Source organism: Sciurus vulgaris, assembly GCF_902686455.1.
Source record: "Sciurus vulgaris genome assembly, chromosome: 15".
In the NCBI taxonomy this organism is placed as follows: Eukaryota; Metazoa; Chordata; class Mammalia; order Rodentia; family Sciuridae; genus Sciurus; species Sciurus vulgaris.
The window spans coordinates 77,718,339-77,733,230 of NC_136476.1; the positions used below are offsets into that span (position 1 = coordinate 77,718,339).

The 14,892-nt window shown below is 47.8% G+C and overlaps 2 protein-coding genes across 7 annotated transcripts in view; one reads left to right on the plus strand and one right to left on the minus strand.

Moving 5' to 3' along the window:
• The window catches only part of DAB2IP (DAB2 interacting protein), a gene marked incomplete at its 5' end in the record, with an annotated part of 238,162 nt that extends 230,124 nt beyond the window's left edge, over positions 1–8,038 (plus strand). Inside the window, one exon of the mRNA XM_079113736.1 lies at positions 8,020–8,038. Within this exon, the coding sequence (XP_078969862.1) occupies positions 8,020–8,023 (4 nt within the window). The 3' untranslated portion in view covers positions 8,024–8,038. The remainder of the gene's footprint in view (positions 1–8,019) is intronic.
• The window catches only part of TTLL11 (tubulin tyrosine ligase like 11), a 234,160-nt gene that overhangs the window by 32,052 nt on the left and 187,216 nt on the right, over positions 1–14,892 (minus strand). For 5 of the 6 annotated variants that reach the window (XR_013759706.1, XR_013759707.1, XM_079113775.1 and 2 more), the window contains 2 exons: positions 14,218–14,463; positions 4,281–4,387 (listed from right to left, as the gene is read on the minus strand). Coding sequence is in view for 3 of the 6 variants with exons in the window: in XM_079113775.1 (XP_078969901.1) it covers positions 4,281–4,387; positions 14,218–14,463 (353 nt within the window). In the remaining 3 variants the exon portion in view is untranslated. Of the gene's footprint in view, positions 1–4,280; positions 4,388–14,217; positions 14,464–14,892 lie in introns of those variants that run through there. The other variant, XR_013759708.1, reaches the window with a different exon arrangement.

Sequence of the window (14,892 nt, forward strand, 5' to 3'; positions counted from 1 at the left end):
TCTCCTCACACAGGTCATCTTTGCTCACAATGGTCTTAAGTGTTAGGGACGTGGTGACCCCTGGGGCGGGCACACTAGTCTCCTTAGGGCCAAGGAGGTCTGGGCCTGCTTCTGGCGGGGAAAGGGAGATGCATGAGCACTTTGACCCAGCTGGTGCTGGGAGAGGGGACGATCCTTAGAAAAAGGGCTAGCATCTTACATTAGGGTGGGAAAGGAGACCTGTCACTAAGGTCACCCGAGACTATCCTCACACTTGGAATTGTCTGCTTTGAGGAGGTGGGAACCGTTTATTTGGGTGTTTGTCTATTTATTGAACAATTGCGGGGCCCTGGAAGGGATGCCTTTGCCCATTGTAGGCCAGGTGCCAGGCCCTCGAGGCTACAGATACACAGGTTAAGGGCCTTGTGTGTGTACTTGTACAGCAGCCCCACAGCTTCCCCTGACAGCTCTGGTCATACCCCAGGATGATTATCAACTGTGCAATGCACTGTGTGACCGAGAGACAGTGGGGATAATGTAAAGGGCAAATGAGCTCTGCAGTCAGAATGATCTTGGACCAAGTCCCAGGGTCCCCCACGGTAAGGCTTTGAATGTCTTGCAGCATCTTTTTAATTTCGCCTTAGTAAGACTCAAGTTTCTCATCTGTTGAATGAGATAATAACCCTTAGAAGACTGAGCGTGATATGAGATAATTCATAACAAACATTTTTCACTTCTGTCACAGAGTAAATGTCCAGTAAGTGGTCTCTATTACAATTATTTCCTTAACAAACTAGAATCTGCAATTTATGTCTCCACGGGGCACAATATCAGGTGACATTTTCATTGCCTATTTGTTGAATGACTGAAAGAGTGTATGTCCTTTAAGAATGAGAGCCATTCCGCCATCCTTCAAACACTCCCTTCCTTTGTCCCTGGTCTTGGGGCTGGAACCCATGGCCTCTTGCATGCTGAACACACTCTACCCCTGAGCCACACCAGCCCCAAAGTCTTCTTTCTTGTCAACACACAGCAGCTCTGGGCTGGAAACCACTGTTCTGTGCCCACTCCTCCTGACCAGCACTCAACTGGATCTGGGGGCCTAAGGAAGCAAGAACCCTCTGCTCTTTCTCCTGACACAGTCTTTCTGCTGACACCACCCAACCACAGACTTCTTCTCTTGCTCTCCAAGAGCTTCCTGAGTGGACCTAGGAAGGTGACTGGCTGCAGATGCTTCTTCTTCCTGAGAGTCAAGGGAGTTGGACCAGACTCGAGAAGGAGGAAAGAATGGGCCCTGGCCAGTACCAGCTGTCAGACAGCATGGTCAGGTTCCCTGTGCCCGAGGGTACAGAGAGTCTCCTGTTCCCGGCTGTATTACCAGCCTACTTCTTAGCCCCCACCACTACTTCCTTTCAGTAGCAATGGAAACAGGATACAAGCCCAGAGGATGAAGGAAAGGGAGAGAGGAGTGTGAAGGAGGCAGCCCACATACCCCATTCTATGCCCCCTGCAGGCCCTGTGCCGGGTGAGCTGACTTTTAAAAGAAGTATTCTATTGACACGTAATAATATTTGCATGTATTTATGGGGTGCACTGTGACGTTTCTGTACATGTACACACTGGGTAATCATCAAATTAGGGTAATTAGCATATTCATCACCTTAAACATTCACCATGTCTTTGTTGTGAGAACATTCACAATCCTCTCTTCCTGATCTTTAAATTATACGAAGGATTATCGTTAGTTTGCCTCCCTGTCTTTGTGTCCCCTCCCCAGTTACTCAGGCAAACAAGTAATGCCTGCTATGACCATAGATTGGGGACAGCACCCGGGGCCAGGGGCCAGGATGCTTGAGTTCCAATCTTGCCTTTGCTACTCACTGGTTATAAGATTGTAGACAAGCTACTTTTGCTCTGGGAACCTCAGGATCCTCATCTGTAAAATGGGGCACTACTACTCATCTCCAAGCCTGCTGTGAGAATTAGCAGCCATATATGTGCGTACACAGTGATCTCAAAAGTGCCATCATGACCAAAGATTATTACTTCACACATTCAGGGGCCAAGAAATGCAAAAGGCCTGGAAGATCCTAGCCCCACATTCACTCTTACTAAAAATATGAATTTTTCTCATTTCCTTGGCTTGGTCAGCAGAGAGGAGAGACCCCGGCAGATCCCAGAAGACTTCAGGGGAGCCTGTACTGTGGACAGTCCTGGTGGATTCCACATACAGAGAGCAATTTAAGAGGCAAACAAAACACGAAAAGCTACTTGGAATTAACAATGGGCCAGATGGTAATGCTAGTTTGAAGCAATAAAACATGATAAATAGCTTCCTGCTGGGACTCCTGATCAATTTCAATATTTAATAATCCCACTGCCACCCCACCCCCTCAGCTGGCCCCCTCCATAGGATCCTGCGATGACACCCTGTGTTCAACTCCTAGAGCAACACTTCTTCACTTTCTGAAGGCGTTAGCAAAAATGCCGCTGCTCTCCTGTCACATGAGCCTGCTTGGTCCTCGAGATGATAATTAATCTGCCTACTTCTCCTGCAGGCTGCTCATCTCCCGCCTCTCCTGGTTGCTGGGGAGGCTGCAAGGGGATTGCCACCTGCAGAGACGCTAAGGAAGCACTCACCTTGTGGATCCGTGACTCTTGGTCCTCTCTGACTTTTGCTTTTGACTTAAAGAAATGGGAGCAGCAGAGAGCTCTGTGGTCATCTGACTTAGTAGGAGGAAGTGACCCCAAAGGGAAGCCCAGGTGGCCAGGAGTTTGAGTCTTATCCACCAGCCCAGGCCTCTGAGCCTCAGTTTCTTTCTCTGTGCAATGGGTGCAATTAGACCTACCTCCAGGAGAATTCTAGCCCAGGCCGCACATGTAAAGTCACTCATGGGTGCTTGGCATATAGGAGATGGCCAATGACTGGTACTGGCAGCATCATTACCAAACAACATTACCAAACATGAAGCCAAGCAGAAAATGATTTCGGAGCACCAGAACCCTGAAGGAAGGGCTGCTTTGCTGTGGTGGGAGGTTTCTAGCCCACGTGGGCATGGGTCTGCACCAGCTGTCCGACAGTTCTTTCCTAGGATTCTCCCCACACGGAGTCTACTAATAAGATTAATTCCTCTGTCTGGTCAGTGACAACCCCCAATGCTCTCAGAGCCACGGTCACACGAGACCTCGGGCAACTCCTGAGGGCAGGCATGGTTGGTGCCATTTTACAGACAGGAACTTGAAACTCGGAGGTGAAAGGACTTGGTTGGCACGAAATGGCACAGTCACTTCCAATCTGGATCTCGACCTTCCTCTGTGCATCCCTTTCTCAGGGAAGCCAGTGTCAGAGGAGGAGCATGGTGCTAGGGTGCTGCTGGCTCACAGTCACCGTGATCTCGGTCACCTGAGCTATGGTTTACTCATCTGTGAAATGAGGCTCACAATGCCTTCTACACTGGGTCACAGGAACACTTAATGAGGGAATGTGCATGGAAGGACTTTGCAGCTTTGTGATGAGCTGTACAAACATCAGTTACGGTCACTGCAACTCTTTAGAGGAACACCCTCTATGAGCAGAAAGGTAGGAAGCTTGTCCACCCCGAGGTGGATTCTCCTACAGAATCCTCAAGGGCAGATTCAAGGCATGGCATCTGAGACTTCCCACAACCCCATCCACTTCTCCCTTCCCTTTTGGCTCCATCCCATCTGAGCCAGCTGGGGTGGCCTAAGCTCAATGGCCTGGACGCTGGACAACAGCCCTGCCAAAGTGTCTGTCCCAATCCCGCACACTGGCTCATCCTGCACACCCTTCTAAGAGGTCTTCCTTGGCCCTCCCTGGATGAGGGCCTTCCTGGTAGCCTCTCTGAGCTTCTCTCCATCCCAGCCTGCATCAGACTTTGCCAGTGCCATTTCCCATCAGCCTTCCACCTCTACACTGAGCTCCTTCCTGGCCAGAGCCAACTGCTGTCCACTCCAGTCTCCCCACACTCACTGCGTGTGTGCTAGCAATGAGAGAACCAATGAACTGCTGAGTGTCCCTCACACACCTGGCGGGGAAGCGTTTTGCAAAGGCAAGGAACGTTAATGATGGAACCAGAATGGGGGGTGGGGACGCGGGTCACAGCCCTGGTAGCAAACAGTGCCCTGGAATTTCAATCTGGCTCCATTCCTGGAATGATATCTAGTGGGGCTCGGCTCATCTTCCTCCTTCCCCCTTAATAAGAAGAAACAAAAGGGGTGTGCCTCTGCCCCGTATCTGTGGGAACTCCACAGGGACAGGGCGAAGGGTCTCAGGTACCTACCTGAGTCCCGCTGGTCCAGGGTCATGGAGTTCCACCTCCTGGTGATGTCGATGTACAGAATGTCCACGGCAGCCATGGACAAGCTGCTGCTGCTGAGTTTGCAGTTCCTGCCAGAGACAGGAGAGCGAATGGGTTACTACCAAACTGAAACCCACCTGCCCTGTGTTTCCTCCAGGCCTGTTGAGAGCTGAATGTTTGTGTCCCCCCAAAATACATAGGTTGAAATCCTATCACCCCAGCATGGAGGTATTAGGAAGTGGGGCCTCTGGGGGCTGATTAGGTCACAAGGGTGGAGACACAGGGACAAGACTAGTGTCCCTGTAAGAAAAGACCTGAGAGGACTTGCTCTCTCTCTGCTCTCCACTGGATGAGGATCCACAGAAAAGCAGCCATTTGCAAGTTGGAAACGAGACTTGCACAGACACCCATCAGCTGGCACCATGATCCCAGCGGCTCTGGAGGCTGAGGCAGGAGGATCTCAAGTTCAAAGCCAGCCTCAGCAAAAGCAAGGCACTAAGCAACTCAGTGAGACCCTGTCTCTAAATAAAAATACAAAATAGGGCTGGGGATGTGGCTCAATAGTTGAGTGCCCCTGGTTCAATCCCTGCTACCAAAAAAAATTTAAAAATTATTGGTGAATTATAATTTTGTAATAGTAGATTCACTGTGATATGTTTGTACGTGCATATAGCATCATTTGGTCAATTTCACTCCCCAGTACCTTCTTGTCCTCCCCTCCTTCTTTCCCCTGACCCCCTTCCTCTAATATGCTGGTCTACCTTCTATTTTCATGAACTCTCCTTTTGTCCCCTGTTTTTTCTCTGTATTCCACATGTGAAAGAAAACATGACCCTTGCTTTCCGAGTCTGGTTGATTTCATTTATCATATTCTCCACTTCCATCCATTTTCTTGCAAACATATTTTCATTCTTCTTTATGGCCGAGTAAAACTCCATTGTGTGTGTGTGTGTGTGTGTGTGTGTGTGTGTGTGTGTGTGTGTGTATCACATTTTCTTTATCCAGTCATCTGTTGATGGGCACCTAGGCTGGTTCCATAACTTGGCTATTGAGAATTGTGCTGCTATAAACATGGGTTTGTGAGTTTCCCTGCAATATGCTGACTTTAGTTCTTTTGGGTAAATACCGAGGAGTGGTACGGCTGGATCACATGGTGGTTCCATGCCTGGTCTTTCGAGGAGCCTCTGTTCTGATCTCCACAGCGGTTGTACTAGTTTACAATCCCGACAATGTGCAAGTGTTCCTGCATCCTTGCATCCTCACCAGCATTTACTATTTGTATTCTTGATGACTGCCATTCTAATTGGAGTGAGATGAAATCTCAGGGTGTTTTGATTTGCATTTTCCTGATTGCTAAATATGTGGAACATTTTTTCATGTATTTGTTGTCTGCCAGCCCCCTGACCTTGACTTCTCAGCCTCCAGACTGTGAGAAGTCAGTTCTCGTTGTTTGTACCACCCAGTCTATGGTTGTTTTTTGGTAGCTGCTCAGACTGACTGAGCTAATGTCTTTGCTCAGGGTTGTTCTGTGTCTGGAACTACTGATGGAGGGTGGGGGACAGTGGGAGAGAAGGCTGGGATGGAGGCTGGGGCTAGAGGTGGTGGGTCCCTCTAAGTGCAGCCACTGGGTTAGTTGGGGGCTAATGGACTGGAGAGAGCAAGGACATCAGAATGGCAAGTCTTGAATAGAATCTGGTTCTGCCGCTGGCGAATGCTCGGCCCTGAGTAAACGATTTCAAATCCCTTGCCTTTGAAACAGGCAGACTTTGTTACAGTCACCATGTCACACTGACCTTCCGTGACCATGTAGGCTGCTGCCTGCTCTGAAAGGGGAACAGAAGGCCACATTTCAAAAAATAGCCTGGTTCATGTGTCTCCATCTTCCTATCGATTAGTCCTTGGGCGTGTGTCACTGTCCCCTCCTGCTGGCGTCCAGGCAGCTGCCTGTGTCATGCTCAGATGACCCAGTGATGACAGTATGACGCTGGCCCAGGCTGAAGACATCACTGATGTCCAGAAGCCGTTCCCTGCTGGGTCCTCACTAGATGAATCCCTGAGGCCAAATCTCCAGACAGGGGCTGTACTTGACCCATCTTAATCTGTCCCCAGAATATTCGCTTCAGCCACACTAAGCCCCAGATTGATGGAACAGGGTGGCACAGGCCGGAGCCCCGCCCCTGTGTGTGGGCTGAGCAGCACTGACATAGCTGGGACCCCCCTGATGGCTCATGCTCCTGGGGAGCCGTCTGGAAAGGTCAGGAGCTCCCCATTGTCCCTTTTGTTAAGGTGCAGGGAAGCCAAAGTAACCAGATTTTTGGTCTGATGTCAGCAATGGAGCTCCCTGCCTAAGCCACAAAAGCGGTGTTTATAATCCTCCTTCCTCCAACTTTTTGGGAATCTGGAAGTGAGGGGCATAGTTTGGCCTACTGAAAGGAGCATGGCTTGGGCATCAGGTGACAGGGTTTAAATCCTGGCTCTGCTGCCTTTTCTAGCTGCCTAACTGTGGGTAATTTCCCTAACTCTCCCTGGAGCCTTTATTTCCTGGTCTCTACAATGAAGATACTAGTACCTGTCCACATGGTTGTTGAGGGAGGGAGTGGCTGGCACCTAGCAGGCCCACAGCACTGTGAGTGGCCTTCTTGATGTCTCTTCCTTTTTCCCTTTTCCTCTCCCAGAGCCAGAACTGCCTGGGCCCTGCAGGGCCCCCGAGGCTGACCTTTCTGGGGGCAGCCCTGCCCATTCTGGTGCTATGGAACTTGCAGGTCTAAGAATCTGGGTTGGAGGGCTCGGGCTCTCTGTCCAGACTGGAGGCAGCCCCTGGCTGGACCAGTGCACCACACTCCTGGGCAGGATCATGCCCCAGGCAGGCTGGATTAGCCCAGGATCCCGAGAGCCAGACACTGGGCCTTGGTCGGGCTGGCTGAGCCACTGTCAATGCTGCTTTCAACCTTTCAAATGCATCCACGTCTGTTGCTCTAGCTAATGATAAAGTGCTCCTCTGAGTTCACATTTGTCTTCTTCCCATGTGAACAGCTCCCTCAGGAAGGGCCCATGAGGGCCCATGACTGGCAGGCAGGATTGAGCATCCCAGGGTCCCTCTCTACACCCACCCCACCCCCAACAGCGTTGGCCATAGTGTGTCCAGCAGGGTGCCTGGAGGAGGCCGGTGCCTGTGCACTGGCACCTGTGCTTGCCAGCTTCATCCCTTCTCTTCCCACCTGTCACATTTCCCAGGCCATCAATTCACAGCCTGCTTCCTCCCAGTCTCCCACTCCGTATTTCAATCACAAGTCGCAGCGGCAGACTTCAAAGCACATCAGAGCACAGTTACTGAGCCCCAGTAACAACATGTCAGTGGACGCAGAGCTTCTCACGTCACCTGTCACCGAGATAGCTATCTCTATTGGGTTCTGCTGGGGGCCAAGGCGCCAGTCTCTCCGAGGTACTATAACAAACTGCTCTGCTAATTTCCAAAGCTTCATTAGGAAAGGGCCACAGGTCTTCCCTAATTATCATATCCGTGTCCTCTGGACTCCCCGCTCCGACGCAGGACGGGAGCGCTGCCTGGCTTGCTCTGTGGGTTAATGGAGTATAAAAAGGGAAACTAAACTGACCACTGTATATAGTTATTTTTTTCTGACAGGAAGAAAATAGAAGTGTCAAACCTTTAGCAGGAGCCGTAATTTACCAAAGGGAATTCTCCATTTATCTCCTTTCCAAGGTAACTCATCCCCCTCTGTGATGCTTGCAAACACAGTTGATTGCAACATCTGCTGCCAGGACAGGGGAAGGAGGGGTCCGTGCTGGCTGCAGTGGACAGGAAATGCTTTAAAAGAATTTTGATTCTGGAGACATTTCCTGGGCACCATTCGTATGCCGGCCCCTTCCTGCCTGTGAGCTCTTGGAATCTTCCCACCCACACAATGAGGTTGATATTCCTAATCCCACCCTCAGTGAAGGGTAAACTGAGGCACGGGAGAAGGAACAGGATCTACCCAAGATCGTGAGATTCCCTTAGAGGATTGAATAGTGGGCTTGGGTGCCGAAGGGAGGTGGCCCAGGCCAGGGAACAGACAGGCTGGAGTCTCCAGAGCACTCCTGCTGGCCTGGGCAGCTGTGAGACAGAAGGTCGGGGGAGGTGGGGAAGACAACCAAGGTCCCATGGAGACAGATCCTCCCAGGTTTGTCCCTCTGGTCACCAAAGAAAGGACTCAAGCAGGGAATGACTCTAAGGGAAAGATGTCAAGACTTTGGAATGATTTTTTTTTTTTTTAATTCACCTATCAACTCAATTACAGAATCTGGTTTTTGCTCCTATTGTACTCTGGGTCCAGTAGCAGGACACAGCTGGATGGGTCTCCGATACCATGCAGAGAAGGGAGAGGTGATCTCAGAGTCAGGGTGAAAACTGAAGGCTGGGAAGCCCCTAATCATTGAGAACAGTTTCCCTGATGTTCTGGGACGCAGTTCTTCAAATGACTCATGAGCGGGAGGAGGAATTCTTCAGTTGAAGAGAAGTCCAGAAAATATGGTAACATGAGAAACCAGAAAAATTCCTGGGAAGGATAGGCTGGAAATGACTTGGAAAACACCACCTTTAGAGTCAAAGGTATGTATGAGTTTGAATCTTGGCTTTCTGGTGACCTTGAGCAAGGAATTGGGGGAAGCTCTCCTCGCAGTACAATGAGAAGGAGACTCACCATGCCAGGCCCTTTGAAGGACAAGCTCAGGGCCTGGCAGACACAGGGAAGTGGCAAAGGACAATTTGTCTCCCTCCTCTATTATTAGAACCAGTTTGAAGAAATGATTTATTTTTGTTTGGTTGGGGGGTCTATTTTGTTTTAGGAATCCAAAGAATCTGGGCACATATGATCGAAGAAAATCACAAATCATTCAAGTTCATTAGGAGCCAAGTATAGGAAGATTTGAAATGATTGTCCCTATTTCCTCTTAACAACTACTGACATCTCATGGGAAATTTAGGAACCAACTTTTTCCACTCCATAAAATCCTATTTATAGAATTTCTTTTGTGTTCATCTTTCTCTGTGGAAAAAGAAGCTTTTTTTTTTTTTTTTTTTTTTTTTTCCTGGAGAGGTTTCTGTAAGGGAAAAGCTAACAAATTGTCAATATTTATTTTAAAAGCCAAGACAAAAACACATATCTAAGTACCTGGGGAGGGAAAATAAGACAACTCTCGTTTAAAATGTATGCATTTTAAAAAGCCATAGACACTCCAGGCTCAGACTCAAAGGGGTCATCAGGGAAGGGGAGATTTTTCAAGGTCACCAAGGAGTTAATGGCAGAGGGGGAAGCGAGGCTCCTTACACTTCTATTCTAGAACATTCAAATGCACCATGTTGCCTCTGAGCGAATAAAACCCCTTACAGCTACCCATTAGGAAGCATGTTAATGTCTCCTTATGATAAAAGGGAATAGAAGGGGGAAAGGGAAAGAGAAAAAGCCATTCTCTAATTCAAAGGGAGACCCAGGATCAGAAGCCCGCAGGGTGACAGTCAGGATTTCAAAGCCGAACAGCCCCGTGTGAGGCGAAGGCTCCAGGTGCGGGGGGCACTGCTACACGTCCCAGAAATAAACCCGGTTTGGGCAAATGCTTGAATCCCCCGGCTGCCTTCATCAGAAAACGCAGTCTCTGCAAATTGATGTCAACTTCCGACGTTTGGAAAAATGTCCTTTGTGAATTACATCAGATGCCCCTCCAAATTAGTGATCCCATGGAAGGAGGGTCACAAAAACACATTTCCCTCAAAGAAAGCTTTCAGGTTGAAGAATCAATTAGATAATTTCCATTTCGCAGAGAAAGGGAAGCCTTCCCACCCCAGGAACTATTATTAAGTAAATTTTAGAGAAAAGTTAGAACAGGAGGCGCCGATTGCGTGCGAATACGAGCTACTCTTAAGTGCCTTCCGAGGAAATGACATGAAAAGCTGGTTAGACAGACGTAAGTCTAGACAAGAGAGCGACGGCTCCTTATTTCTCATTTCTTGGTGAAAGAGAAAAATAGAATATGGCGAGGCTGGCATTAGCATAATTCACTCCGAAAACTGCTGATCTATGCAGTGCATTATGAGAGACGGACACTGAAAGTAAATTCAGTCGGACTGTTTATTATTTGCTTCCCGCTCGTTTCCTGCAAGCTGCGTGGAGAGAAAGAGTGGGTAGCGCAGATGAAAGCCAAGTCCAGCCTCTGCCGCCGTGTGGGAGCTATGCGAGGAGCGTCACCTCGCCAAGGAACCCGCCTCTTTGGAAGTGCTCCTGGGAAGGGCCCTGGTTCGATTTAACATATGGCATAGCTACTATTAATTCATAATGAAGCAGAATTTAAACCAAAGGGGGAAAGAAAAGAGAATCGTTGTTAGGGAGAGAAGATGCTGGTGGGTAAGCCTAGCCAGCCAGGCGGCACCTAGATAAACCTGAAGGCAGAGACGATCGTCCTTCACCATCAAGTTGCTGCTGGGATTTCTCGGTGCATTTTAAAAGGAAAAAGTCTCTCAGCAGTTTGCAATATTTTGTCCATTTCTTGCTGCATTCTGGGTGGCGACAGACACTAATTGGTGGGGAGGGAGGCTCGCTGCCGGGGTCCGGCTGTTCTGGTGGCTCGTCCCCACCTGAAGACGCCCTTCTCCATTCTCCTGTTCACTGTGGCTCCCACGAATGGCCTTGTCCACAGATTGCAAGTGATTGCTGCAGGACCTAATAGTCTCTAATGTCACACGAACGGGTTTCTCGTGCAAATTTTCTTAATTATGGAGAACAAAGGGAAGGAAAATCAGAAATCCTATCCCAGAGAGACAGATTGGCAGTGATAGTTTCCATATCACCCCGTTTCCTTCCAGAACAGTTTGGTTGGGACTCTGCTTTGCTTTGGACCATTCTCAATTCTGTTTTCTCTACAATGCTGTGTACAAATGTAGCAGCCCTTGTAACAGGTCCTCCTTGGCTCTCAGACCACAAGTCACCTACTGACGGCCTCCATGGGCTGTCATGCTTTAATTGAATCCACAGAGTACTTAAAATTAATTTTTGAATTGTCAACTTTAACCTTTATCTATATTGAGATTTTACATAAAAATCAGTGTGTCCAGCTTCTTTTGAAAAACCTGAAGCTCCAGTGACCCTAGGCCTGGCGGATAGCTGCCCTTCCCTTAGGGCCTGTGCCCAGCTCCCCAGTGCTGCCCTCTCGCCCTTCCATAAGTAGTCCACCCGGGGCAGGCAGCTGAGATTCTCGGGTAAGCTGTTTTTTCGTGCCAGTGTCACGTAAGAGAAGCACCCAGCCCGCCCAGTCTCATGGTTCTCCTGGGTCCCTGGGTCTTTCCACAGTGCCTCAAATGGCCTCATGATCTGTGTCCTTGTTCCTAAGCTGTTTCTCTATGTTCCAGGGCACAAGAATCACAAAGGACAGGGACTATCTACCTCTTTTTCTCTGTAATGGGATAGCAGTATGCAGTTAGAAAAGGTCTATTTTCCCGGCTTCCTATGTAACTGGTCGATAAGATGGAAGTGGAAGTCATTGGATATGGCTTCCAGGAAAATTTTAAAGGGGTCTAATTCATCTGGTGGAAACCTTTGCTCTTTTTCCCCTCTTCCTGCCTGGAATTCAATTATGCTGACTGGATTTCGAGCAACTATCCTATGACCATAAGACAACCCTGAAGCTGGAAACCCGAAGCTTAGGATAGATGAACAGAAAGACAGAAAACAAGACATTGATCATTTTGTGGAGTCATTAACCCACCCTGGGTTCATTGCAAAACTTCCTGTTACATGAGAGAAAATTACTCTATTTAAGCAATTTGTAGATGGGTCTCTTTTACTGTAAATCAAATGCATTTCCTAAATGAGTCGGAGGGCATTATGTTAAGTTAAAGTTTTTAGGGCAAATAGTTACATGCGCCCATTGACTTTGGAAAATTCCCACTGCCTAATGGAAGTAACAATCCTAAGCCTCCCATTTAACATTAGCAGCTTCCATGAAAGAGGCATTGGGCCGGGTGCTTTCTATATATTATATCCCAACCTCGAAGCAACAGCACAGGGCAGGAATAATCATCCCCATTTTGCAACTGAGGAACTAAGACTCAGAGAAAAGAAAGGATTTGCCCAAAGTCACACAGCTGTTAAGTAACATGCTCAGTCCAGACAATCTGAACCCAAATCCAGGGTTCTTTGACTTTCCTTTCCTCAACATCCGCCACCTCCCAGATGAACACCAAGTCCTTCTCAAAATCACACTGCAAATGCGGCTTCAGGTTGACTAAGTTGGCAAAGATTTCTGCCAATACCTCTGTTTACCATCCCATGAAGAATATCAGACAGGGCTAGTTAGAATCCATGAACTTTATTTGGAGAAAACCTTTGGCAAAAAAATGGTTTTGAAGTACAAGGTGGAACTATTAAAATCAACCACAAGAGAAAACAGCCACACTGAGGGCCCACAGAGAACTTTTTAGAGGTATACATGCCATAATTAGTGGCCAAAGAGCAAATTCCTGTTGAAGCCAATGCCTGTATACTGGACAGATCCAGGGCCATGTGTCCGGTACACACTTAATGGGAACCTACTTTGCGCCTGACTGTGTGGGGCTGTGTGTGTGTGTGTGTGCGTGTGTGTTTACACAAATATACATAAAATTTCATGAAATTCTTTGAACATTGTAGGAAGAAACTAACCCTTATTGCTCACTTGCCACACTCTATGTGGTTCTGTGCACTCTTAACTAATGTCACTTACACAGGCAATCTAGGGTATAGGTGGCTTCCTCCCCATTTTACAGGAAAAACAGGAGAAAGTCTTGGGAGGTTCGGGGATAGTCATGAACCCACCCTAGGGTTACACAGCCAGTAAGTGCTTCTCTATTGCCCCAAAGTGCCCCACGGGGTAGAGGCAAATTAATGACTAATCTTGGGAAAATGAGAGGCAATTTCTTACTTTACAGGTTGCAGCAAAAATACTTCTTTGTTATCCTATGTTTTATCTTTAAAATTTATGCAAATTTTGTATTATGCTCTATAATATAACTATGTTATTTTTATACTAGAACAAATGTATTAAATTATTTATTGGCTGAATTATTTAACTTTTCCTTCTTGAAATTGACACTTTGGAAAGATGCGCTTTGTTGTTCTGCTGTGGCTTCATCAATGCTGAGCCCACAGACATGCACCACTTGGAGAATCCCAGATTAAGATGCACAAGGTCTGTCTGAATCCAAGGAGCAATGATTAATATGGTTTTGGTATGTTCCCCCAGGGGTTCATGTGTGGGATGTGTGGTCCTCTGTGAGGTGGTGTTGAGGTGGCAGGACCTTTTAGAGGTGGAGCCTAATGGGAGGTCCTTAGGTTATTGGGCTGTCATTGGAAGGGATCAAGGTAGCTCTGGTGGGGCACTGAGTTAGCTCTTGACAGAGCGAGTTGTTAAAAGATTGAACCTGACCCATGAGTTGCTCTCTAGCTTCCTGTCTGAATTTGATCTTTTCCTCCTGCATGGTCCCCTGCCATAACACCATCTGCCCTCACCAGAGATCACACCAATGGGATCAACTGATCTTGGACTTTCTACCTTTAAAGCTAGCTAAATAAACCTCTTTGCTTTACAAAGTTACCCAGCTTCAGGCATTTTGTTGTTGTAATGAAAAACAGATGAATATAGCAGACAACAATTGTTTTTAACCATGAATCTAAGGTTATTAGTGTTGTCATATAACATTCATTAATTCATTCAAAAAATAAGAGATCACTACATTCCAGGACCAGTGCTAGTCAGTAGGTCAATCCAACTTCAGGTGGGGTACTGATCCAGCACCACAGTCTCCCAGGAGAAGTTGGAGAGATTTGACTAGTCAGATGTGGGATTGGACTCCACCCTACCCAAAGTCCCACAGGAGGTTGGTCTCACTGACCTTATGAAGGTACGAAAACCGGTTGGTCCCAACTTCATTGTCCCCTTGATTCCCAGGAACCGGATAAACAAATTTGCCATCCTGTCCACAAGGCGCAGGTAGTTGAACTGCTTTGCATACTTGGGGAACACCTGCTTGAGGCAAATGGAGGGCAGGTGGGCTTCAGGACTGGTGTCTGGGGCACCAGCCAGCTCACTGTCCAGAGAGTCTTCCTTCCCAGCCAGTGGTTTTTGGAGCTGCTGATACCTGAAGTACACAAGGAATTCATGATATAGCTCTCTCCCCTGCAAGTTCTCCTTTGATTTAGACATACAACAACCTCGGGGGCAGGTATCATCACTATTTTTATTTTACAGACAAGAGAAGTGACCTGCCCAGGCTCACTTAGCTTGTGTATACAAGGATTTGAACCCAGGGCAGAGTCAGGACCCGAGACTTAATGCTGCCTCCATTCTGCCAGCCTGGTTTCCCAATATGGAAAACTTCTTTTACTGTATTCATACTTCAAGAGAATACTCCATTCCGGAGCAGACTGGGTTTGATTTCAAACTCCTACTTATGGGTGGTAATTGAATAATTAAGAAATATAAAAATCTCATTGAGGGCTGGCAAGAAGCCATAGGCACAGTTCAATGAACAATTTGCAAGGATGCATCAGTTACCCAATTCTAGGAA